Source organism: Platichthys flesus, chromosome 10, assembly GCF_949316205.1.
Source record: "Platichthys flesus chromosome 10, fPlaFle2.1, whole genome shotgun sequence".
Classification (NCBI taxonomy): Eukaryota; Metazoa; Chordata; class Actinopteri; order Pleuronectiformes; family Pleuronectidae; genus Platichthys; species Platichthys flesus.
The window spans coordinates 8,671,866-8,695,103 of record NC_084954.1 but is presented as its reverse complement, the minus strand read 5'-3'; the positions used below and the strand labels follow the sequence as shown (position 1 = coordinate 8,695,103).

At 40.7% G+C, this 23,238-nt stretch overlaps 3 protein-coding genes across 7 annotated transcripts; 1 reads left to right on the top strand and 2 right to left on the bottom strand.

The window, feature by feature from the left end:
- Window positions 1-422: 422 nt before the first annotated feature.
- vsnl1b (visinin-like 1b) lies at window positions 423-6,059 on the bottom strand. The gene is made up of 4 exons (XM_062398141.1): window positions 5,686-6,059; window positions 3,822-3,988; window positions 3,417-3,632; window positions 423-2,257 (listed from the first exon to the last, which is right to left on the bottom strand). The coding sequence occupies exons 2-4, from the start codon at window positions 3,981-3,983 to the stop codon at window positions 2,060-2,062; spliced, it is 576 nt and encodes a 191-aa protein (XP_062254125.1). The 5' UTR covers window positions 3,984-3,988; window positions 5,686-6,059; the 3' UTR covers window positions 423-2,059.
- Window positions 6,060-8,024: 1,965 nt separating this feature from the next.
- On the bottom strand, window positions 8,025-13,073 carry LOC133961483 (sex comb on midleg-like protein 4). Of its 4 annotated transcripts, none has more exons than XM_062396602.1 (8): window positions 12,931-13,073; window positions 11,760-11,996; window positions 11,254-11,383; window positions 10,904-11,128; window positions 10,578-10,739; window positions 10,265-10,489; window positions 10,019-10,167; window positions 8,025-9,918 (listed from the first exon to the last, which is right to left on the bottom strand). In XM_062396602.1, exons 1-8 carry the CDS (start codon window positions 12,931-12,933, stop codon window positions 9,793-9,795), a joined length of 1,257 nt encoding a protein of 418 aa, XP_062252586.1. In that variant the 5' UTR covers window positions 12,934-13,073; the 3' UTR covers window positions 8,025-9,792. The 4 variants fall into 4 exon arrangements, with proteins under 4 accessions (XP_062252586.1, XP_062252589.1, XP_062252588.1 ...); XM_062396605.1 differs by having other exon boundaries at window positions 10,928-11,128; XM_062396604.1 differs by lacking the exon at window positions 12,931-13,073 and adding an exon at window positions 12,386-12,521.
- Window positions 13,074-14,475: 1,402 nt separating this feature from the next.
- On the top strand, window positions 14,476-23,226 carry afg1la (AFG1 like ATPase a). Of its 2 annotated transcripts, XM_062397394.1 has the most exons (13): window positions 14,497-14,659; window positions 14,946-15,163; window positions 16,430-16,481; window positions 16,572-16,673; window positions 18,383-18,513; window positions 18,619-18,718; window positions 19,096-19,154; window positions 19,263-19,345; window positions 19,425-19,495; window positions 19,614-19,714; window positions 20,255-20,395; window positions 20,470-20,580; window positions 21,159-23,226. In XM_062397394.1, exons 1-13 carry the CDS (start codon window positions 14,533-14,535, stop codon window positions 21,294-21,296), a joined length of 1,434 nt encoding a protein of 477 aa, XP_062253378.1. In that variant the 5' UTR covers window positions 14,497-14,532; the 3' UTR covers window positions 21,297-23,226. The 2 variants fall into 2 exon arrangements, with proteins under 2 accessions (XP_062253379.1, XP_062253378.1); XM_062397395.1 differs by lacking the exons at window positions 20,255-20,395; window positions 20,470-20,580; window positions 21,159-23,226 and adding an exon at window positions 19,870-20,248 and having other exon boundaries at window positions 14,476-14,659.
- The last annotated feature ends 12 nt before the right edge of the window (window positions 23,227-23,238 follow it).

Sequence of the window (23,238 nt, the reverse complement as noted above, 5' to 3'; positions counted from 1 at the left end):
ATACTAGATTAACAAATGTGGTGCAGAATCTTTAAACCTGCCTTTTCATTTTTTAGTAAAGACCAGAGAGGCTCTTGTATCCAGCAGGTCAATGTATAAATTAAAAAAATATACATTATTATTTATATTATTAAGAATATTTATAACAATGTGGTTCTATAACTGGAATTGTCACAGTAACACCTCAAATCATGTGATGAAGATTTCCATTGTTTCTAATGTGAACAACTTTAACCAATGTTACAATAAATCTAAAGCAGGATACTTAGAACTATTTTGTGCATCATAAGCATCATTCAATCATTCATTCATTCATTCATTCATTCATTCATTCATTCATTCATCCATCAACACAGTGTCAAAGTCAAACGTCTGGTCTTCAGTAACTGCACCTGTCAGACTGGGTCCTTTGAAAAAGCCTGTTGATGGTTTATTTATTTTAATCACTACAGAATTGGGTTTGGGTGCAACACATGCCACATGTAAAAAAGAATACAGTCACTTGTATGATGATTTTTTATATTTGATATAAATATTTACTCAAACAAAGAATCTGCGGTGGTGACTGGGCTTAAATGTGTAAATCAAATAGACATCAACAATGTGATGGTCGGTTTCTCTTATGTTACAGACAAAATGGTGAAAAGCTTCTTCAGCCTCCAGTGCAGCACAACTCCTGAAAGAGAATCTCGTCAATAACTTTCGCGTACGTCTCCAACCAGTTGCTGTCACTCTCTGAAAAGGCTTTATGAATCACCTCCCTTTGAGGGTCTCGCATCTTGAATGATTGCTGCGAATGGAATTAATTCGAAGATGAGACTTTTCAATAAAAAGTTTCTCCTTACAAAAAGGTTTTAGGAATGCAGTATGTTCAGTAAACATATACGAGGCTTTTTTTGTCCTCCCCTTTTGCTGCTTGGGAAGTGGAGCCCCTCTCGCAAGGCCCCCGGCCCAGAGAGTGAGCTCCCAGCATCAGGGTCAAAAGCCGAGGCTGTTCTCATTTTGCAGTGCTCATCATTTCTGTAAACATATTGATATGTACTGAGTTAATTTCATTTAAGCCTAAATTCCAATAAGCAGCCTGAAAAAGAAGCCAATTTGAGATCATTATGAATAATGCACGAGTACTGTGCCCAATGACAGCAATCATTTTGGCCCCTACTCCAGATTAAGTGGCAGCAGTACAATAAAATCAAAAGGGAGTGATGCTCCATGAATATATTTCTGCTCATCCCACAAATTCCTGAAGCAAAACATATAATAGAATGGTGATGTGAATGCTCTTCCTCTTCAAAATTTGCCGACAACTGCAACCGAAATATCGTGTCACACATTCACGTGTTTTAAAAGGGAAGCATGCTTCCACACAGCTGGAGGTGAACTAATGGTCTGGTGAGTCACATACTGTACATCCCATGCAACAATACTAAATGAATTTCGGAGGGTTTCTCTTTTATAGCCACCTAAAGATGCAAAAGGTAAGAGATTATATTTTTTTTACACATATTATAGGCATGCAAAGAACCTATTCTTCTCGGTTCCGTCGCGTGAAAACATCTGGAACAGACGGGAGCCTTTTCTATTCTCCACGAGCTCAACAAGTCTGGATAGCAGAGACAGTTACAATTATCATAGGAATTATTGTTTTGATACTATTATGTAGAGCGTACAGTAGTCGCAGCAGTGAACACTGGGGATCCTAAATACTGTAGGAACATAATTGAATGCAGTGCTCCGCTGATATACAAGCTAGGGATGGATGAGGATGTGTGGGGTTACTGTGCACAAATCACATTGGCATGTTTTGAAATAGAAATGTATGATATCTTATAGCTATATTCAAAATTATTCAGCATTTAACATTCTCATGCATACAACCACAAGAAGCGAAGTCCATTGAAAAATAGTCCAAGCATTGTTTTGTTTTTTTTTCCTGTGGAAATGGCAGAGAACCTAATGAGACATTAAAACATGTGCTGCTGTCCAGAGTGTGTGGATTACAGACAGGGAGAGGAGCGAGCAGGGGGTGGGGTGGGGGGTAGGGGTGGTGTGGGGGGGCTCACTTCTGCATGTCACACTGCAACAGGAGCACAATGGACGGGTCGCTCTTCGCCGCCTCCTTGAACTCATCCAACGAGATCTGGTCGTCGTTGTTCTTATCCATTTTGCTGAAGATCTTGTCCACCCTCTGCTGTGGTGTCAAACCGTCCTCGTTCATCTTCATCATGATCACAGTGCCCACCATTTTGTAGATGGCCTGTGGGTGAGATGCAGTGAGAAATTAGCTAATGGTTTATTGCATAATCCAGTGAGGCCTACATGCAGTCATTTGTTCATGAGGACATGGATCAGTGATTCAAGACCAGGGGTGTTCGTACTCCAGGGGACCAGCATGCCGAGTTGCTGAGGGTTGTGTGGAAGAGGAAACTGATCAGTTCAACATGACTAAATAAGTGAAACTGAAAAATAGAACTCCGTAATAAAGAGACAAATTTAGCTTCCTGGTTACGTGTGCTGCCACATTGGACTATTACGTCCTCTGAAGCCAGAGTCTGTGCAGCAGTGATAAGGAGCCGTTATATCGAGTTCTTTTGATCCATGCGTCAATCTGTCAATCAAGACCTATCACCTCATTTTCAGAGCATCAAATAACTAATTAAAACCAAACTTATCAGAAACATGAACAAACATCTCTGTGATGAGAACTGGCCTACCTAAAATAACAGAAATCCTCCTTTAGAACAATGTATTTAACAGGTAATTTGACTCTTAATTATGTCCAAGCCACTAACATGGAGGATGCATGGTATGAGATATATACTGCAGCCAGCAACAAGGGGTGAAGACGATTTGGCTTCACAAAATTTGCTAAAACTAAAACTGTTCAAACTGCAGGTTTCAACAACAGATACATTGTTTTAACTGTTTGCTATAAGGAAAATTTACAGAAGCAAGAATGCTTCAACTTTCCAGCTTTTGCCAAAGTAGTAGTAACGTGGATGTAAACGTGACCAAAGCAAACTCAACACTAAATTGTATGATCACCACCTTCATATCAACGTGTTCAGTAGCATCCACTTTATAGTCCATTCATCAGAGCAGTCTGCAATATGATAGATTGTGTAATTGAGTTGAAAAAACAGATTGTCATTGATATAGATGCTGGAGAACAAAGCACGTACCATCTTTATCGCAACAGGAACTGTCAATATTCCCGACTATCGCTGATACAGATCAGATTTACTATACTGGTGTATTTCCAGAAATGGATGTAATTCAATACATCTGCAGTTCTGTCGTTATGAAACAGCGGCTGAGCTCAAGGCATGACAGGTGTGCTGAAAAAAAAGAGCCAGAGCCAGAGCCAGAGCCAGTCCCCTAATGAACGAGGGCTTAATGACTTCATAATCCCTTACCTCGATTATCTCCAGCATCTCCACTCTGGTGATTTTTCCGTCGCCGTCCAGGTCGTACATGTTGAAGGCCCAGTTGAGTTTCTGCTCAAAGCTGCCACGGGATGTGATGGACAGGGCGCAGATGAACTCTCGGAAATCAATGGTCCCGTCTCCGTTTTTGTCAAAGGTTCTGAAGGCGTGTTCTGCAAATTTGGATGCGTCGCCATAAGGGAAGAACTGCAAGTGTGGGAGAGAAGCGTTCAATTATTCACTCAGGGTTTTAAAAAGGCTGCAGTCGCAGCGGTTATAGCCTCGGTTATATATTGGAACGAGGCCTAGGCAAGAATAAATGTTCTAAAATATAACTCTGACATTATATAAAAGAAGCAGATCATTAAATAAAGAAAGGAGGTGGTTCGTGCAGACCTTGACATAAAGCTGCTGGAACTCCTCCAGATTCAGCCTGCCAGTGGGGCAGTCTTTCAGGAACCCTTTGTACCACTGCTTCAGCTCATGTTCATTAAACTCTGTGTTCTTCACCAGATCCTCCATCACCTCTGGAGTCAGCTTGCTGTTCTGCTTTCCCATGGTTCCTGTGGTGCAAGAACACGTGAATAATGCATTTATCTCTGCTCGAGCGATGAAAGTATGAAAATCTCTTTCACTGCACAGACAAAAAACTCCCTCTTTGGACATCCACATGAGTTAGTGGGGAGTGAGCAAATGTGTTTAGTTCTTTCAGTAGTTGTTGAGGGCGGGGGGGTTCTCTCCCTGGTGCTCCTGTTCTATTTCTGTCCCCTCAGCCTGTTTGTGCCAGTCTGTGGCTCGCGTAGCACTGACCTGGATCACCACTGTCAGAGCAGAACAAGTTCATCAAATGTTCGATCGCCGCTATCAAGTTTCCATTGAAAACACTGTCCTACAACCTGACAGCGACAACAAAGCCTCTGCCTGGTTGTGTCGGCGGCAGCGCTGCAGTAAATCCACAGACCTCAGCATATGGGCATCATGCAGGAGAATACAGAGGCCCTTCCATAATCTGGATCAAAGGGGAATACAGCTTATAAATGAGTATGTAATATAGTGTTTAAGCCAGGTGTAGGGAATCCGCAGAACAATCTGTCTGGATTAGTTTCTTATAACGAAGGCCCTCAGTAGCCATCATGACAACTTGGAACAACCACACCAGAGCAGCCCGTCAGGAGCCACAGAGTCATGAATTATTGACTAGTGATGTGGCAAAAATGACATAAAATAGCCAAGTATGCCTCAATGCTCATGCATATTTTACCAAATGAGGCAGCAGCATATTATTTGCATATTCGAACACAGTGTGAAAATGTTCCGGAGACCAGCATATGGTCCAGATCTCTGCAGCAGCAGCAGCAGCAGACTGCATTGGCTCCGGCCTTCCACAACAAACAGCAGAAACGAGCTGCAGCCACAATCACTGCAGCCTGTCACACACACACACATACACACACACACACAACCCTGCCGTGCGCTGTGTGGTGAATACAGCCACAGATCGTGGGGGGTTGATCAATGACACAAAGGCTCCGGTGAATGACCTTGAGGACGAGCATTATTTTGCAGGGAAAAAAGGGGGGGGGGGGGGGGTAGCGCTTCAGAAAACGACTCGAGTGCGGTGGGGGGGACATTCGCCACATCTCGCACAGGCCACGGGCACGGAGGACTCGTCGTGCCCGAGTCCTCCGGTTCGGCAGATGCTGTTTTTATTCCTACACTGTGGGCAATGACATCAGAGTTAATGCTACTGAAGCTAAATGTGAGAGAGAGAGAGAGCGAGGGGGAGAGAGAGACGCTGCTGCTGCTGCATTCCGATGGAAACGACGCAGTGAGAGTGTTTTCACATGACATCCCTCCATCCTGCTCCTAATGGCACCTCTCCGTGCGCAGAGAGAAACCTGCCCAAGTCTCATCCACCGCACAAAGACTGAATAATACCTAAAGAGAAAATGCGCAAAGCAGCTCCGTCTGCAGACACACTACGTCTCCATAAAAAGCCAATTATTACGCAAACCCCTCACGACATTTTGTTCATCCGTCAAATCATCCACCGCCGTTTTTCAGGCTGTTTCCAGGCAGAGGCTTTATTTTAAGGGATGCGCAGGTGCCAGTGTGCCAGCCCTTCGTCTGCTCCATCGCATTCATCCAAAACGCAAAGGAAAACATGACAAATAACCAATGATCAATATTAATCAAAACAATCCACCGACGATCTGTAATCTGAAGATCCAACACATCTGCACGCACAGTCACTTCTTACCTGTGTTTTTTTTTTCCACAGCCTATATCTGGTGCTTCTCTATCGGGATAAATCTGCTCTGGCTTCTGCAAAGTAGAGAAAACCCCCCCTTCCGATGGAGACGTTCGCCCAAACGGGGGATTATTCTCAACACTGCTCGCCTCCTTTAAAAAAAAAAAACACACGCGCACACCCGCTATTCAGTTTTTTTTTTCTGGATTTTCCCGACGTTATTCCAGATGAGGCGCAGCAGGGACCGATCCCACGCCAGTCTTTTGGTTACGCGACTGCAGGAGCGCGTCGTCACCCGTGCGCATCACAGCCTGATCAGAAGTTCACTGATGCTCTGCTGCTCCGCTCGGGCGCGATGGAGCTGGATCCTGTCACGTTATGACCGGATCCTTCATGGAGATGAGGACGGGCAGCCCCCACATTTCATCATCGGGAGATAAATCTGTTTTTTTCTTGGAGGGGTTGGGGTGGGGGGCTGGGGGGGATTGTTGTGGATTTTTTCGGGGGGAACCAAACAATGCGCAAGATGGAGCGATGCGTTCCCTTTTAACATTCATGACACTGAAGAATCAGGAATGTATAATCCATGCACTTGAGGGTTGGATTATTGCATTCCCATTAAACATGGCTTTAAGAAGCGTAATGGGATTTTCAGGGGGTGGAAAACCAATCAGGGCCCCTGAAAGCCTTGCAGGAGCCAGGAGCCATGAAGCCAAAACACCCTGGCCACACCCACTTATACCATATATTTCCTTTCATCCAGTTTAATGTCAAAATATATGTTGGTTTTATTCCCCCAGCTAGAAAATCTAAAGGGATAGTTAACCAGAATTTTTTAATTCACTCATTATCTACTCACCACTATGCCAATGGAGGGTTGGGGGAATTGTTTGAGTCCACAAAGCCCTTTTCGAGTTTAAGGGGTGCTGCAGCCAAATCCAATGCAATTGAAGTAAATGGTGACCGATTCTTTAAACATAAATAAAACAACCGGGAAAAAACATAACAAGCCTACATGCTGCTTTTGTAGTGTCACCCAAACCCACCCCTCAAGTGCAATTGAAGTAAAGGGTGACGTAAATAAAAAAACATAAATAAAACATAACAAGCCTCTCTGCTGCTCTTCCCAAGGTCATGAATTACTTTCATGCTCCTTTAGTGAAGTGTCAAAACCCTGTCCACACCACCAGGGAATGGGAAAGGTCAGGTGTTGATGCTGTGATGCTGAATAGTTTATTTGTTTGTTGACTTTTGGCCTACGATGTCAGATACTGTGTAGATACTGTGTCTAAGCAATAGTGGAATCAGGCCATAAATATACACCGTGTGCATGGATAATAGGACAACAGGGTTTTATAACATAAATTTATGATATAATATAATGGGTTTTTTTCTAGTTTGTTTAGGAAACCTAATGGGTTCAATGCTAGTCTTGTGCTTTATATTGTCCTCACATGATGCATTAATAAATCTGTTGTATTTCATCAATTGACCATAATCTCACTGATGTAAAGAAAACCTCAATCCCAGTATTCCAGCACAGGGGCACTTGATCTGTGTTTAAGATGTGATGACCATTCTGTCTTGAGTAACCCCGGTTCGTTGTTCTCCCTGCACAACAAGGGCCACGATATAAAATGTCTCTGTAATCTGCCGATGCTAAGTGTGACTTTCAGTCTTCAACGTTAACTACAGCCTGGATTGTGTGGCAAATAGTGTGAAGGGACTAAAAACATATAAAGACATAAATGTGTAAATATGCACTTCTGACGCACAAAACTGAACAGACATGATCATGTCCTTAACATTGGTTCAATGATCATGCAAAACCCTAAACAAATTTAGTTTTAAAAGGATGTTGTGTCATTTTTGGGAACATCCATGTTTTTTGTCTTGTTGAGTTAGATCGATAGAGATTTAAATGTTTGTAAATATAATATATCTTATATGTAAGATATATTGAGTCAAATATATTCAGTCTCTGCATTTCACTGCCAGTGACTGCTTAATGTTATTGTTGTGCATTTGACAATAATAAAAAAAAAAAAACTTTAGAGGTCAGGTAAATAGATTGTGTTACCCTTCACGGAGCCAGACTGGCTGTTTCTAGTCTGCCTGCAGTTTCCTATTTAGGACCCCTGGACGTCCCTCGACACATTCTAGGGAGCAACAGATATAGGTCACCTTTGCTAAATCACACTTTGAAGCACAGTAAAGGATCCCAGACAAAGTAATTCTCAGTTTTGACAACCCAAACTCAAATCTGGATCAATTCAGGCTTAGTTTTGAAAGCCAGATCCACAGAAATAACAAGCCTGACTCACTCATAATCTCTGATTACTTGATTTCTTAATTTAATACTCACATACAGTAACAGTGTACACATAGGATATCATTTACATCTCACAGACACAAAAGCAAACACTTTAATACGTAGATAACTTTTAGCACCGGCGTAGAGTTCTGATCCACTCAGCATTCTTTAAAACTCTGACTCGTAGTGATTTTCAAAATAAAACACCTCAGCATGTTCTCACTAGGCATGGCTTACATGTAATTTCTTTACAGCAGCATTCACTTACAAAGGTTATGTGATTAAAAAGGATGCATACTGTACACCAAAAGTGGTATACAAAAGCAATACTATATTATATACCCATTTACATCGCCATTTAGGTTTTCTTAGTGTCACATTTACGTGTTTTGACGACCTCGGTATCAACACTGATGCTTGATAAAAACTTATAAACATATGAAATTAAAAAAAATGTCCTAATGAGTATACATGAGGAGAGATAATTGGCATGTAACAATCTTGCATATTGAAACATAAATATATCACGTTCACATGCTCTCGTTTTACTTTGTGTATACGAACAAGAGAGCTACTGTCTTTCTATATTTTGCTTAGGTTATACAGTCTTTCACATCTTGAAATCATAATTAGAAGAAGGATCCATCCACAGGGAAAGTATTTTTGTTTTTGACACAGAAATGTGAAAAAATAGTATCAAAATGATTTTCTAAATCTCTCAATTAAAAAGCAACATAGTATGTTAATGCACCATTTTCAGTATAGTCATAGATATGTTTTCATCTTGATAAACACAAGTAAACAAGATCCTGTGGTGAGATCTGTCAATGGAAAGTCGTCTTAAGGTAAAAAATGTTTTCTCTTATACATTTCTAGTCAGATAAGGAATATACATAACATGTTTATGGTGGCTGTTTTCCATAATCTGAAGGTTTTAATTCAAAATCAGGGACAAGGGTAGTGTGAGTAATTTTAAATGGGAATCTTAAAAACAAAACCTGTACTAAATGGGTCTTACTGCAGCCCTAAGCTCAGAGTAGGGTCCCCACTTCCTTTAGGGTCCCTAGAACTAAAGGACGTCACTTTCACCTTTTCATTTCGCTTTATTTAACCAGATTTTTAAACATTCAACGAGTTTGCTCAACATTCTTAAATGGTTTAGATAGATCATGTAAAAATGTGACAGCACGATGCTTAACTTGAGGAAAAAAGAACATACATTCGTCAGGTGATCAGAAGCACCAAATGAGACGAATACTGTAATTCCATAACTGCCGTTAACTGTTTGATAACAAGTCCTCCCTGTTACCACTGCCCTCAAGTGGCCAAAAAATCTGTAATTGCAGCTTTAAGTAGTGTTAAAGTTAAAGTGCGTAAAGTGTGTTAGCTGTGAAAAACGTGAATATTAAAAAATACAGCATTGTTGTCATCGCATAAACTGCAGGTGATGTTGGAGAAGATTTACATCAGCCCTATAATATCACCATTTATATCAGCATTAAGTTGGAGCCTATATTTTCCTTTGGACGTCTAATTCTTTGAGTGGCTTTCTTCACTATCACACTATCAATTAAACTATGAAAGTACTGTTTCTTCCTTACGAAAAAGGAGATCAATAAAAAGTAGAAGCCAATTTACTCTTCTTATGTTTTTGGTAGAAAAGGAAGTGACACCTACTTCTGGGGACCCGGAAGAAAGTGACGTACCTTTACGTCTGGGGACATGAGACCCCAGACGTGACCCTATTCTCAAACTCAAACAACTTGGATTCAAGAGGGGAGGAGATATATTGTCGAAGGATTTCAGAACTTCGTCTGCTTTAGTTTGTCGATGTGGTAGCAAAGCTTCAAGGCCGGCCCAAGCTTCAGTCCGAGGTACTTCATGATCATGTCACTCTTCAGGAGTAGCAAAGCGTTTCCATCAATCTCCTGAGAGAAAAAGAAGTTGATGTCAAATAAGTGAGAAACTGTTGATCAGCCAGGGGGATTTCTGTTGGATGTCAGCTTGTCGAGAACACGGTGGACTTACATGTTTTCTAAAGACGTCCGAGTGAGGCCCAAGAGCCTGTGGGTCTGCGTCCCTGATGAACCAGACGACATCTTCCACAGACCAGGTGGTTGGGTCCTTATTGTGCGGAGCTTTGGACTCCTGGGACTCTGGAGATGCACTATATCCTCCTGGAAGACCAAAGCAGAGAATGCAGCTTTAACTTTCATTCGTCTGTGAAATAATTTGGACACAATCTTGGTTTGTTTCCCCCCTACGACTCCTCACCTGTCCTGTTGCTCTCTGGGAATGTGCTCGGGCTGGTTGACGACTGCCTGCACATGCTCATGGAGGCTGAGCCGTTGGAGAACTGCTGTGATGAACGGAACCCGTAGGAGGACTTTGGTGAGTAGGACGAGCTTATGGAGCTGAAAGCAGAATCCCCAGGGTCCATGGAGTAGCGCTTGCCGTCTGACTGGTCTAAGTGGTAGTCGTCGGCCATGGATGTCTCAGCTAAAGAGAAGGTCAGAGTAGAAATTAGCTGAAAGCATATGTTTATATTGGCACAGTTGCTTCTCCTGAGTTCAACATGTACAAGTACCATCTGACTGGTAGGAGCGGCCACTGTGCTGGGTGATGGGCTGATCACTGAAGAGGTTCTCACAGTGCAAGCTGCGACAGAGTTTCTTCAGAAAGCGAAGCACATAGTCAATACTGTTCACCACGGGGAGGCTCAGGAGGTGCTGCTTCCCGTCAAACGTGGCTGCAAGAGCAAAACAGGGGGAGCACTTGAAACAACAGCACAGTCCGGACACAAGTTCCCACAAATCAGGTCAATATGGTCTAAAGATAGTTATTTCTCACTTCCACCTCAGGTAAAATGGTAAGAAATGTATTGAAGGGTATTGAACAAACAGAAAACAACACCTGAGGGGGGTCTTTGTACAACACCTGATATTTTTTCTCCCCCGTAGCCTTGTGTGAGGAGCGTGAACACTGTTTTCTGCTGGAAGGCGCTGTCGATGCAGCCCTGGACGGCCTGCTGCAGCACCACCGAGGGCCGGTCGGGTCCAAAGTGATCGGGGAGCTGCTGGATCTTCTTCCTGTCCAGGTTGGGGCCTGTGTTGGCCTGCTTGTTGATGTAGATACACACTAGTACGGGAAAAACACAGGTGGAGATAAGGAAAAAAGGAGAAACTATCCATCTCTTCATCAGAGTTTGTCCTTAAACAACCCCAGACTGGATAATAAAAGGCCATGAGTGTTTGGTGTCCTACCTGTGAGCACCTGGGGCGTGGCAGAGTGAGGGATGGTGGCGGCATCCTGAGGGATGGAGCTCATATCTGGCTCTGGGGTGCTGCTGGGTGGAGAAATAGCCAATGGCGTCATCACCATCCTGGGTTTGAGCTGCAGAAGAGTACAGGTTTTTGGATTCCTATGTTTATTTCGGGCATATCATTTATTTACACACACTAAATGATGTAAGGAGGGGGAGGATGGTTAAATAATTTGGATACGAAATCTGTGTGAGAATGTAGTTTATACTCTGCAGACAATGAATTTCTATTGTATTAATGACTGGCTCCTTTTAGACCCAAAATGTAAAATATTTAACAGGAGCAGAACAAAGCCTCATAGATGTTTTAATGTCTTTCTGTTACACTGGGGTCCCATAAAACCTGAAGGGCATGGAGCCTGTGTGTCTGCGTACACATGCATTTTTTAACACGCTGCATCCACAACATCATATCTCACCCCCCTGTTTCCCCCTAATCTGGCTGACCTTGAAGCCCGGCTTTCTCCCCCTCTTCTTTGGCACTTTGAGCGGAGGCAGCGATTCTGGGTAGCAGTTGGGAAAATCCATCTTAGCGACATTGCGGAGTGGGGGTCTCCCTCTCTTCCTGCCCGGTATCTTCCCCGACTGGCTGGGGAGGAAGGAGGGAGCCACTGCAGCTGATTGCATTTCACTGTTGTTGCCGTCTGATTTCTGTGCCGTTGCTGTAGGTACACTCATTTGGAGCTGGAGACAAAGGAGACAACCGATGAGCTCAGGCAATAGAAAACACACAGAAACGTGCACTTTACTTAAACATCAATACTCCTCCTCGGGGGCTGCAGATCAGAGAGCAGCATCAATTCAGAGCGGACACAGAGGAAGTAGCAGTGGTGTAACGGTGCACAACAGCAACACTGAGAGACTGCAGAGGACTGATGCAGTGAGGAGAGCAGAATTTAGCAGAGCACAGTGGTAATAATCCAACGACACAAAAGGCAGCCATGCAAGAGCTGTGGAGGAAACAGCACCTCCATCATGAACTGATAACACACCAATAACCCAGAGAGAGAGAGAGAGGGAGCGAGAGGAAGAGAGAGAGAGAGGGAGAGAGCAAGGGAGGGGGTGTCTATTACCTGCTATCTTCTATTGTGAAAGTCCAAGAGCCAAGCCCTTTAGTCTTAAATCCTAGGAGTCCAGCAGGTGACTATAAACCTCAAACCCTCACAATGCAGTGAAAGCCATCTTTGTCTCCCTGGATGTGGTTTTTTCCTCGTCCCCTCTTGGTTAACACACGGCTGCTGCCTCCTCTGCCTCTGCTGCTGCTGCTGCTCGGCACACAGGCTGCAGACATCTCATTAGACTAATGCATTCAGCAGTGGCAGAGGGAGGGGGAAATTGACTTCACCATGGCTACCCAGCTATGAATTACCATTACGATGACAGCTTCCACCCTAATCTTTAAAAAATAAGAAGGAGCAGCTCCGAGAAGAGAAACATGTGGCACATCGTACATGCAGTAGCAGCAGCAGCATCAGCAGCAGCAGTATAAGCAGCAGAGCTAACCGAACGGAAGGAGCTGCAATTTATTTATATGCCACTTAAAAGGGATCCTGTTTAAAGCAGATTTGGCCAAGGATCCAGTGTGTAAACAAACAATAACCAGTCACTAGGCACTCACCATCCAAAACAGATGTGGAGATGTGGAGGATCCCTCTGCTCCGTGCTGGATTTCCTATATTTTTCCTGCTCCCAATAGCAGAGCTTGGATCTCACAGCAAGGCGGATTCCACTGTTATACAGTGTATATGTGTGTGTGTGAGTGTGTGTGTGTGTGTGTGTGTGTACAGCAGAGACAGACAGAGAGCGAGTGACAGTGTGTGTGTCTGTGTGCATTAGGGAGAGGGGTGGGGGAGAGAAGGGCTCCTCTGTTGTCATGGCAACAAGCCTGTAAGCCCTGGAACACCCTGACTGTTGTCTGCAGCTCCGGCTCCGGCTCAGTGCTGTGGAGATATAATTAGAACGAGGACAGAGTCATAATGAGAGAATTCATAGGAAATTCTGAAAATTCAATTGTTCTGTTGTGGGTTTCCAATGTTGTGCTTAACCGTTACATTAAACATTCATACTCACATTTTTTGTGTCTTTGTATATTATAATGGTAATCTATTGGTTTGATAATCAAAAGATTGTTTTTATTCATTTCCTGGGTCAAAATGCCAAATATTTACTGGTTCCAGCTTCTCAAATGTAAAAGGGTACTGTTTTCTTTGTCATGCATGATGTTAAACTGAATATATTTAAGGTTTTGGTTATAGGTAAAAAAAAACAAGACTTTCAAATCTTGATCTGTGGTGAATTATAACCGGCATTAACTAGATTTATCGGTTAATTAAAACAATGTACATATAAATTATAATTTGTAGTAAACATTAATCAGTATTCCCAGTTAATCTTAGTTTATTTTAATTACTAAACTTACTTTGTAGTTTATGGACTAAAATAATTAATTTGACAGCCAATGTTAATACTTGAGCTGAAAAAAAAAAACTTTAATGATATTGTAAAATTGATGTGTACATCAATATACAGAATAAGATAAAATAAGCTAAACTATGCTATGCTATGCTATGCTATGCTATGCTATGCTATGCTATGCTAAGCTAAGCTAAACTAAGCTAAGCTTAGCTATTAGTCCCACAGGGGGGAGATTTGCAGCATTGCAGCAGCAAGAGGGCAGTCAGGGATAACCACCAGTAAAGTAATAAGTACCATGCAATACTTAATAATATAAGAAAAGTCTTAAAAAATATGAATGAGGTTAAAACTAATATATACATTGTAAATGAATATGTACAGTGTGCACATATGTACGGTGAAAGGGATCACACATTAGCCCCGGCATTTCACAGATAGAAATGTATATGAATAATATACATTTATATACATATAAATGTATGTATATAATAAATGTTTAATAGACATCAGATTGTTCGATTAACAAAAAAAAAAAACATCCCTTTTTCCAATATTATAAAAGTAGAGAAAAGCAGCATTTTATCATGTTGTGTTTTTTTAATTACATTTTTTAGTAACTTCCCCCACAAAACTGAAATAACCCTTTTCTGCAATAGATTGACACGTGGTACAAAATATTATTATTATTATTATTATTATTAACACAGAATTGAGAGATGTGTCGCCCCCTGCCGGCAGACGATTGTATTGTCTGTGTGTGTACTGTCCTTGTTAATAAAGTTTCGTTGACGTCATTTGAAACAAGATGGCAGTCCTCGCACCGCTGTGTGTGGGGATGTCACCCTCAGCCGTCCTGGGCTTCGGGCGTCTGTTTACGGAGCGCTATTGTTCCGGGAACCCGCTGAGGTGTTTAACGCAGATCTGCAAACGAGGTGAGGTGACTTTTAGTGGAGTCCCTGGGACGGTGGAGGTTAAAATGTGTCCCAAGCGGTGAAAAAGTCCACCCAGCTAACCGGTTGACATTCTCCCACAGCGAACCTGGTGTTGTTATGGTTGTTTGACGAGTTTTATAAACTTAACTTCTTTTCTTTTGGGTTTATTCTGTCGCTGGTAGCTGTCACCCTTCACTGTAACGAACCTCCTCTGTGAGCCTCTTTTCCCTGCTGTAAACACACGAGCTGAACTTCCACTAGTATCCGTGTTCTGTTCATTTCTAAGGTTACTCCGTCAAAGCCCGGCAGGAGGTGGAGGAGGAGGTGGGTTCTGGTGCGGTCGCCGCAGGGGGCTTCTCCGGGCCTATGGATCACTACAGCGGGCTGATCAGGGACGGGACGCTGCGGGAGGACGAGCACCAGAGAGCGGTGATGCGGAGACTGGACGAGCTGCACAAAACGCTGAGAGGATACAGCAACACTCCCACATCCATCTTCTCCAAGGTAGTGACAGGTTTCTACTGAGTATCTACTGCTGTCAGTCATAAACCTGCAAACAGTCAACGCAGGTTTACGTAGGTTGGAGAAATGATTGATCTGTTGAACACTAAACTTCAGGGGCAAATTATACCTGAATATTGTGCAGTAGTTTTGATCTTTTGATTCAAAAAGAAGTGAGTACAACCCCTGCAGTGAACAGACACTTTAAAAAACAATCTTCAAGTGTTTAACTTAAAATATTACAGCAAATTGCACTTACAAAAATCCAGATCCACTAACTCGTAACCTGACCCTTTCTGTCAGAGGTTACTGTTTGCAAACAGCAGCTTTTCTCTCTATTCCTCATTTATAAGTGTTCACCTGCTCTTCCTCTGGCTCGCGTCAAGTCTTCTTATATATTTTGAGAAATATATTGTCAATGCAAAGAGTGCAAGATTATTTACAGCAGTCCAAAAAGTGCATTCACAAAAAACAATGATTCACTGACAGGAGGAAGAAATTCTGTTTCAAAAAATTGAAATTCCTATAAGACAAAACCCGCTTGAACACATAATGTTTAAGATCAGACTTTCAGAAGCTTCGGTGTTTCTCGAAGTAGCTCATCGTGGATCCTGAGGTCTGCGGTGGATCTTCGTCCTGTTGTAGACGCCGCCCTCTTCTCAGTTTCATTGTCTGGATGGATTGAAGGACATCTGCTTTCACAATTTGCCGAAACCGTTCTTCCCTCTGCCTGTGCAATGTTTCCTGTTCCATTAGCCGCCACACAAACTCAAAGAACAGTAACACCTCCATACTTGACAGCTAGCAAAGCAAAGTTTTAACATAGAAGTGTCAGCTGAATCAAATACTCACAAATCCCAGTGTGACCTGAAGTCAAATCATGACACGTGGGAGGATAACAGTGCCTCTCTTTGTTGTTACAGTTGCAGCAGCAGAATACCAAGCATACTTGTTTTGGTACTGTTGTTCTTATTGTATTTGCATGAGGTTCTCAAAGGTTTCACATCCGTTCATCCACCACTGTGTGTGTATTATGTGTAAATAGCTTATCCTCTCTGTATATGGTTTCTGCAGCATGTGTTGTTTTTTGTTTATTTAAAGGCAGTTACTCACAGCCTTTGTGATTATATGTTTTGTTATAATAACTTATTTGTTATCATACTTTACTGCCTGTAAAGTTAGTTGAACTTGGGTAACCACTAGACTTGTGCTTTCTTATTTCCTTATCTTATCTAATTCCTTATTTCTCTCTCCCTTTATCGCCTCCAGTTTTTCCAAAAACCCAAACCTCCACAAGGCTTCTACATCTTTGGTGACGTCGGTAAGGAGTGTGAATAGAAATCTAATTTCTAATAACATAGTAATTTATGTCCTCAATTGTTACTGACAGGCATTGTCTTTCTTATTTCAGGCACAGGAAAAACAATGGTCATGGACATGTTTTATTCATATGTGGAGACAGAAAAGAAAAAGCGGGTTCATTTCCATGGCTTTATGTTGGATGTGCATAAAAGTGAGTACACTTCATACACTGCAGTGTTGGCAGTGATCTCACAGAATCAGAATCAGAATTATTTTTATTGCCATGTGTATTTGCACATACAGGAAATTGCCTTGGTGTGGTTGGTGCACTGTACAAACTTCAATATTAAAACAACAATAGAACAACAATATATACAGTAAGAGAGTTATGGGCACGTATGGTTCTAAGGTGCAGAGTCCACCTAACAGCCACTAGGGGGCAAATGAGCCAGCTTTCAATTATTGCATTGATGCCAGGTATAATTTGTGCTGCAAGCGTAAGGTATCAACGTTTCACCTTATATTTTCCATTAAAAAGAGAGAGAGAGACGTGAAGGATTTTAAATTATGCAAGATTAATGAAAACTTTAGGTTTATTATCCTGAGTTGAGGGAAATTCATTTTCCAGCTCTAAAATCTGAGAGCACTTGGATTTTGGGTCAGTTGCTGTTTGTAACTAAAACTCTGTTGATTCATCGGACTCATTGCCAGGTTTGTGTCCTTATAGTGCCTAAACAGACTTGAGATTGATATTATGAAATGTGGTTGTTTTAACAGCATTTCAGTGACTATTTTAATTTATATATGTTGATAACTAACGCAATATATGAAATACCCAGCCTTCACTATAATAATATACACTCTAGTCTTATAACAGACACTTTAATCTGCAATTGTTCAAAGTCAGTAGGTTTATAAATAAATGTATAGCCTATGTAAACAATACATCTAAAATAACATGAGGATTCAAGCTTCATCATTGATTAAATCAGTGACTCTTTCTCCAGCTCAGGCTCTTTCTCTGCCACTCTAGGTTCAAAGATAAATTTGTATTCTCATCCAGTAAACTTACAGCTCCACTGGATCAAAACTGAAACTTTACACTCTAATTACACATTCCATGGTAAATCATAGTATCGTAGAAGGGCTTTTTTTTTGTTTTACCACACTCACTTAACTCAGGGTGACCTGTGATCCGCTGCATTGAAACTGAAAACACATCTCAGAATTACACAGCTCAGAGTTCAGGGTTAAGTTCAGTGGTCATTAAATCTGCTCTCTGGATTTAACCCACTTGTAGTTACCATCTACAAGGTCAGTTAACCAGATTTGTATCCATTTTCATTTTGGTGAACCAAAGTCTTCTAGTGGTTGTTTAGGCCTGAAAAGTATATTTATTCTTGTCACCATTTACTGTACGTGACCTTACATTTAGTAGCAAATTATCACAGCTTCTCTTTTCAAACAACTTAAAATGGGCAACTCAAAGTGTTTGTCTTTGAGGCAGATTTGCTGCCACCAGACGGCGACACTATCTCTGGTACCACTTGTAGTCCTTCGTCCATCATTAAATCAACGCATTAAATCATGTCAGTTGTTAAAGACAACTCACCCAATCAACCATAAGATGTAAGATTTTACTGAAATTTATCCGCAGCTGTTGGAGTTGTTTCAAGTGGACCCAGGATTTTTTTTTTACATTCTTATGGGGAGTTTTTTTGGGTAGTTATAGGAATTTTTATGAAATACTTCACAGGTTTTTTAGAAAAAATTGGGTATATGTGGAGAATTTTAATTAATTTGTCATGTTGTACTTGATAACTCTAACTAAACTGTATATTTACACCCATAACGGCCTACATGTTTTTAGGGAACATGTATTTGTGTGAATTAATAAGTTCTCACTTGTTTTCTTTCTAGGGATCCATCGATTAAAGCAGAGTATGCCAAAGAGGAAAGCAGGTAAAATGGCCAAATCCTATGACCCAATTGCTCCAGTTGCTGAGGAGATCAGTGAGGAGGCTTGTGTTTTGTGCTTTGATGAGTTTCAGGTAATGATCTTTCAATGTCTCAACACATCACAGTGAGTCTTGCAGCCTCTGCAACCTCAGCAGTGCTGCCACTAAAAGTTAATTTCCATCTTTTATGTGTTTCAGGTCACTGATATCGCCGATGCCATGATTCTCAAGCAGCTTTTTGAGAATCTATTTCTGAATGGAGTTGTTGTTGTGGCAACTTCTAATCGACCTCCTGAAGGTTAGAAACAAGTTCTACATTACCTGTATATCTAGATAAAATGACACATTTAAAACTTGCATGTGTAAAACGAAAATTTAGTTTTTTAACTCTGTATTCAAAAGGGTTTCAAGTTGCATCAATATTCCTTATTTTGTTCTTGAAAGGACAAAACAGTAGGATCCAATAAACGTAAGATCCAATAAAAGTTGATTATAAGGATTTAAAATTAATCACATTCACAACATGATTCTGCAGACATTGCAAATCAAGAGAAGAAACCCTGAAATATCTGCAATTTTTGATTTTTCATCAAATTAAATGTGTTCAGCGATTTAGAAATCCACATTAAGGAAATGTTAATAATACAATTAATTATATCTGTCATCTGGCCTCAGATTTGTATAAAAACGGTCTGCAGAGAGTCAACTTTGTGCCTTTTATTGCCGTGTTGCAGGTAAGAATGTTGAATACAATGTTTTCCACTCACAAACATATTGCAATCTCTTTTTCCCTTAAATATTTTAAACGCTCCAATTGTTAATTATTTGTCTCTCACTTTCAGAAATATTGCGAAACTCTTCGGCTGGATTCTGGGATCGATTACCGCAGAAGAAACAGACCCTCCGCTGGAAAACTCTACTTCCTGTAAGAAAGTCTTCTGGTAAATCAATCACCAAAAGTTAGAGGTAGATTAATGAACGTTTCTCTCTCACATTTATCGCAGCTCAAGTGAACCTGACGTAGAAGCGACTCTAGACAAGATGTTTGATGAGCTGGCCTTCAAGCAGAATGACAGTAAGTGGACTTGAATATGATATGTGACATAATCCTCCTCCTATACTTCCTCAAAATGCCCGGCCCCAACCCATTGCTGCCTATAGCAGCTATAATATGTTGTGACATTTCCCCACAGTTACAAGACCGAGAGTGATGAACATCCTCAACAGAAATGTGCGTCTGAACAAAGCTTGTGGGACCATTGCCGACTGTACGTTTGAGGAGCTCTGTGATAGGGTGAGTCCGTCTGAACTTTTTCACTCCTGATTGTGTGATGCATATTATGACACAACTGTTGTAAAACTTTGTATCACTATTGACTTCTAATTCTGAATCGTGGGTCTTTTTTCTTGTGTGTTGCTTTTTACACTATTTCGCTTGCTTCATTAAAGCCACAATACGATAATAATGCACACAATATTGTTTCACCATCACATCGATGTAGATTTATTTTGTATCATTTCATTCTATTGTCGCCGAAGTTCAGCCTCAGACTATCTGGTTGTTTTCTACTACAAAGAGAACTCGACCAGATTTACATTACATCATTTTAAAACATTTTGATTGTTACGTGATAAAGTGAAATAACCCATTAATGGCTCTGTATGAGTTAATGTTATCCAAAGAAATCAGATAAGTCGTAAAAGGATGAGTTTTCTAGTGAACAGTCATTTTGAAAAAGCTGATTGATTCAAAGAAAAGTGCACAGCAGCTTCCAGTGGTTTCAGATCAGGAGCCCTGCTTTTTGGCTTCAGTGTCTGAATGTAAATGTTTCAGCCTTTAGGGGCCAGTGACTACCTCGAGATATCCAGGCTGTTCGACACCCTCTTTATCCGTCACGTTCCTCTGCTCACGCTGAACAAAAAAACTCAAGCCAGGCGCCTCATTACGCTCGTGGACGCTCTTTACGACCACAAGGTACGGTGCACAAATTCACCCGCACGTTTACAAACCAAAACTTTTTTATTACAGTGAGTCATCTCTGTTTTCAGGTGCGGGTGGTGATTCTCGCCGACCACCCTCTGGAGGACCTTTTTGTGCTTGACGGGGATCGCGGTCATGATGAGAGCCACATTCTCATGGACGATCTGGGGCTGAAAAGGGTAAGAGCTCTGCAACTCTCCCTTTTCTCTAATCCAGCTGAACCAGTTTTTCGTGTTAGGGGTGTAAATTCAGGCTCAGTATAAAAGGCTATAAAACAGTCAAAGTGCAAACTGCTGCCAGGAATGTTCACAATATCTGCAACAATCAACAGAAACACGAGTAAGGCCATTAGTCCTTTTGCAAACAGAAATAAAAATGCATGAGGTGCTGTTTTCTTAATACAGATTTGACTCAGAATAACGCTGCTTTATTTTTAAACACAAGTTATGTATCTATGGAAACTGAAGTGTTAAATCATTTCACTCCAGTGGCAGATTAATTTCCTGTTTTCGATAGAGATGGAAATAACCGATTGGTAGAATCTCCCCTAACTCATTTGAAACGTTGACATAAGTTTGTTTATTTGTCATTAATTTATTAAAAAAATACAGTTCTTATTAAATGTCGAGGGATTGATTGATTGATTTACTGTTTAATTGTCTTTTTTTAACTAATGTAAAACCACTTGCATTTTATTTGAAGCACTACACATTACATACAAATGGAAGGTGTGATTGTGTTTCCCTGGGTTCGACAGGACGAGGCCAGCAGTCTGTCCATATTCAGTGGAGACGAGGAAAGGTTTGCCTTCCAGAGGACGGTGTCTCGGCTCACAGAGATGCAGACAGAAGAATATTGGCTTGAAGGCGACAGAAGCACAAAGTCGCAGGTTTAACATTTGAGGAAAGTCGACCACGTTACACAAAGTCCAGCCTTCACACGCTGTTCTCCTCCGAACACTACTCCTTCTCTTCCAGCCCAAACCCAGTAGGACTGCTGAACAGTGTGCGTGCAAATGTTGTACAGAAGATATTTATTGATATTTTAAGGTCTTTTATCACTTGAATGCGACATTGCACTTACAGACAGTGTTCTAGATGAGCCTCTGGGTGTCATATTGCTTTTAACTCCGTGTAAAACAGTGGTCCAACTGTATTTATTTTTATAAATATTAGCGAAGAGGCCGGATGACTTTTGGAAATGGATTTCCAATTGACTTTTATGTTAATTTAAGTTTTAAGGGACATTAATGAATCTCCATCGTGGGTTGTGTATGAGTCTCACACGAATCTAAATACAGTGGCAGCAAATTGGTCTTAAAGTATTTTAGTGTTTTTTATTTCTGATGATTTATGTGGATGGTGCTTGTGAAATGTCACACGTGTACTGAACAAAGACATGAAAGAAACAAAATGTACACAGGAAGTGTTTGAATTTTCATATGATGCATATTATTTATGCAAATGTTTTCATAAATGAAACTAATAAGGGTTAAGGTGTGGGTGTGTTGCCGATTTACATGAATCTTTTATGTGCTTTACAAACACGAAGACGTGTGGGATGTGAAAGTGAGGAAAAAAAACTTCAAAGTTTATCTCGCTACAGACAAACAGTTAGTGGTATTTAAATGTCTTTTATCTACTGGAACCTGATGTTATTTTAGCAAAAAAACAATCTTATTTGAATCATACAATTCTGGGATGTTTAACCTTGAATCTTCTGCAGTCCCCTTTTACACAAACTTGTTTCAAGCACACTCGCACAAATTGTTTCATTCTGAGTTTCTTTCAAATGTGGATTTTCATTCATTCAAATCTTTTGTTGAAAAGTAACTTTGTGTTGTTGCAACATCCAGTTTGTCATAAAAAAGCGAACCAGTCATGCTGGCATGACGACGACAGCAGGAACAACAAACAACACCCAGCAGCACTGTAAACAATATCTGAAGAGTGAAATCAAGTCAAATTCTTTTGGTTCATTTAATTAAGTGACTCATATTCATCTCTACGCTGTCAAAATAGTGAGTAATACCAAACACAACAATCATCTTTTTATTTAACTTAATAGTTAATTAAAAAAGTTTCAAAGTTAAAAGCTTTATATATCTTTTTTGCTTTTGCTTTAATTCCAGCCTAAGTTACCTGCTACCGTATATACTTCACTATATATAACTGAGGTCTTATCCTCAATTCCAGACTCTGTGTCATTTTCACTCTACAACCTTTGGGACAACTAATGAATAATTACGCAGAGGATTTATTTTTGGTCGTCTCATCAAACATTTAACACGCTCAGTATTTTTAAATCTCTGGTTTTGGTTCCATCCAGACTATAGAGTAATGTGTTGAGTGTTGCACCAGGTGAGACCTGCTGATGCTACTTCTGCTTTATCCAGCTCATATTTATTCTCAGTCAAATTTGTTTTAATTTGTCGATAAACGTCTGTTTTGAATGTGGATTTCATTCATTCAAATCATTTGTTGAAGTGGATGTTAATGTTGTTGACAGATTTAGTTAATCATAGAATAACAGGCAACTGTGTCGGTGAGGTTAACAATTATTCTTGATCAGATGCTGACACTAAGTACAACATCTGGCTGCATCGATCCCGATCAGATCATTAGTGAAATCAAGTAGATCTTTGTTTTTGGCTTTATAGAAATGGGTTTTTTATTTAACTTAATGTGGTATGAAACTTAGATGTCAATGTTTATTCTATTTGTTTTTTTCTCAGCCAACCATATTATTTGCGATGATATCAAATTGTTTCTGTGGTGAAATCCTTTTTTTTTTAAAGGAAATTTTAAAGTTCTTTCAAACTCTGACTTTTTCACATT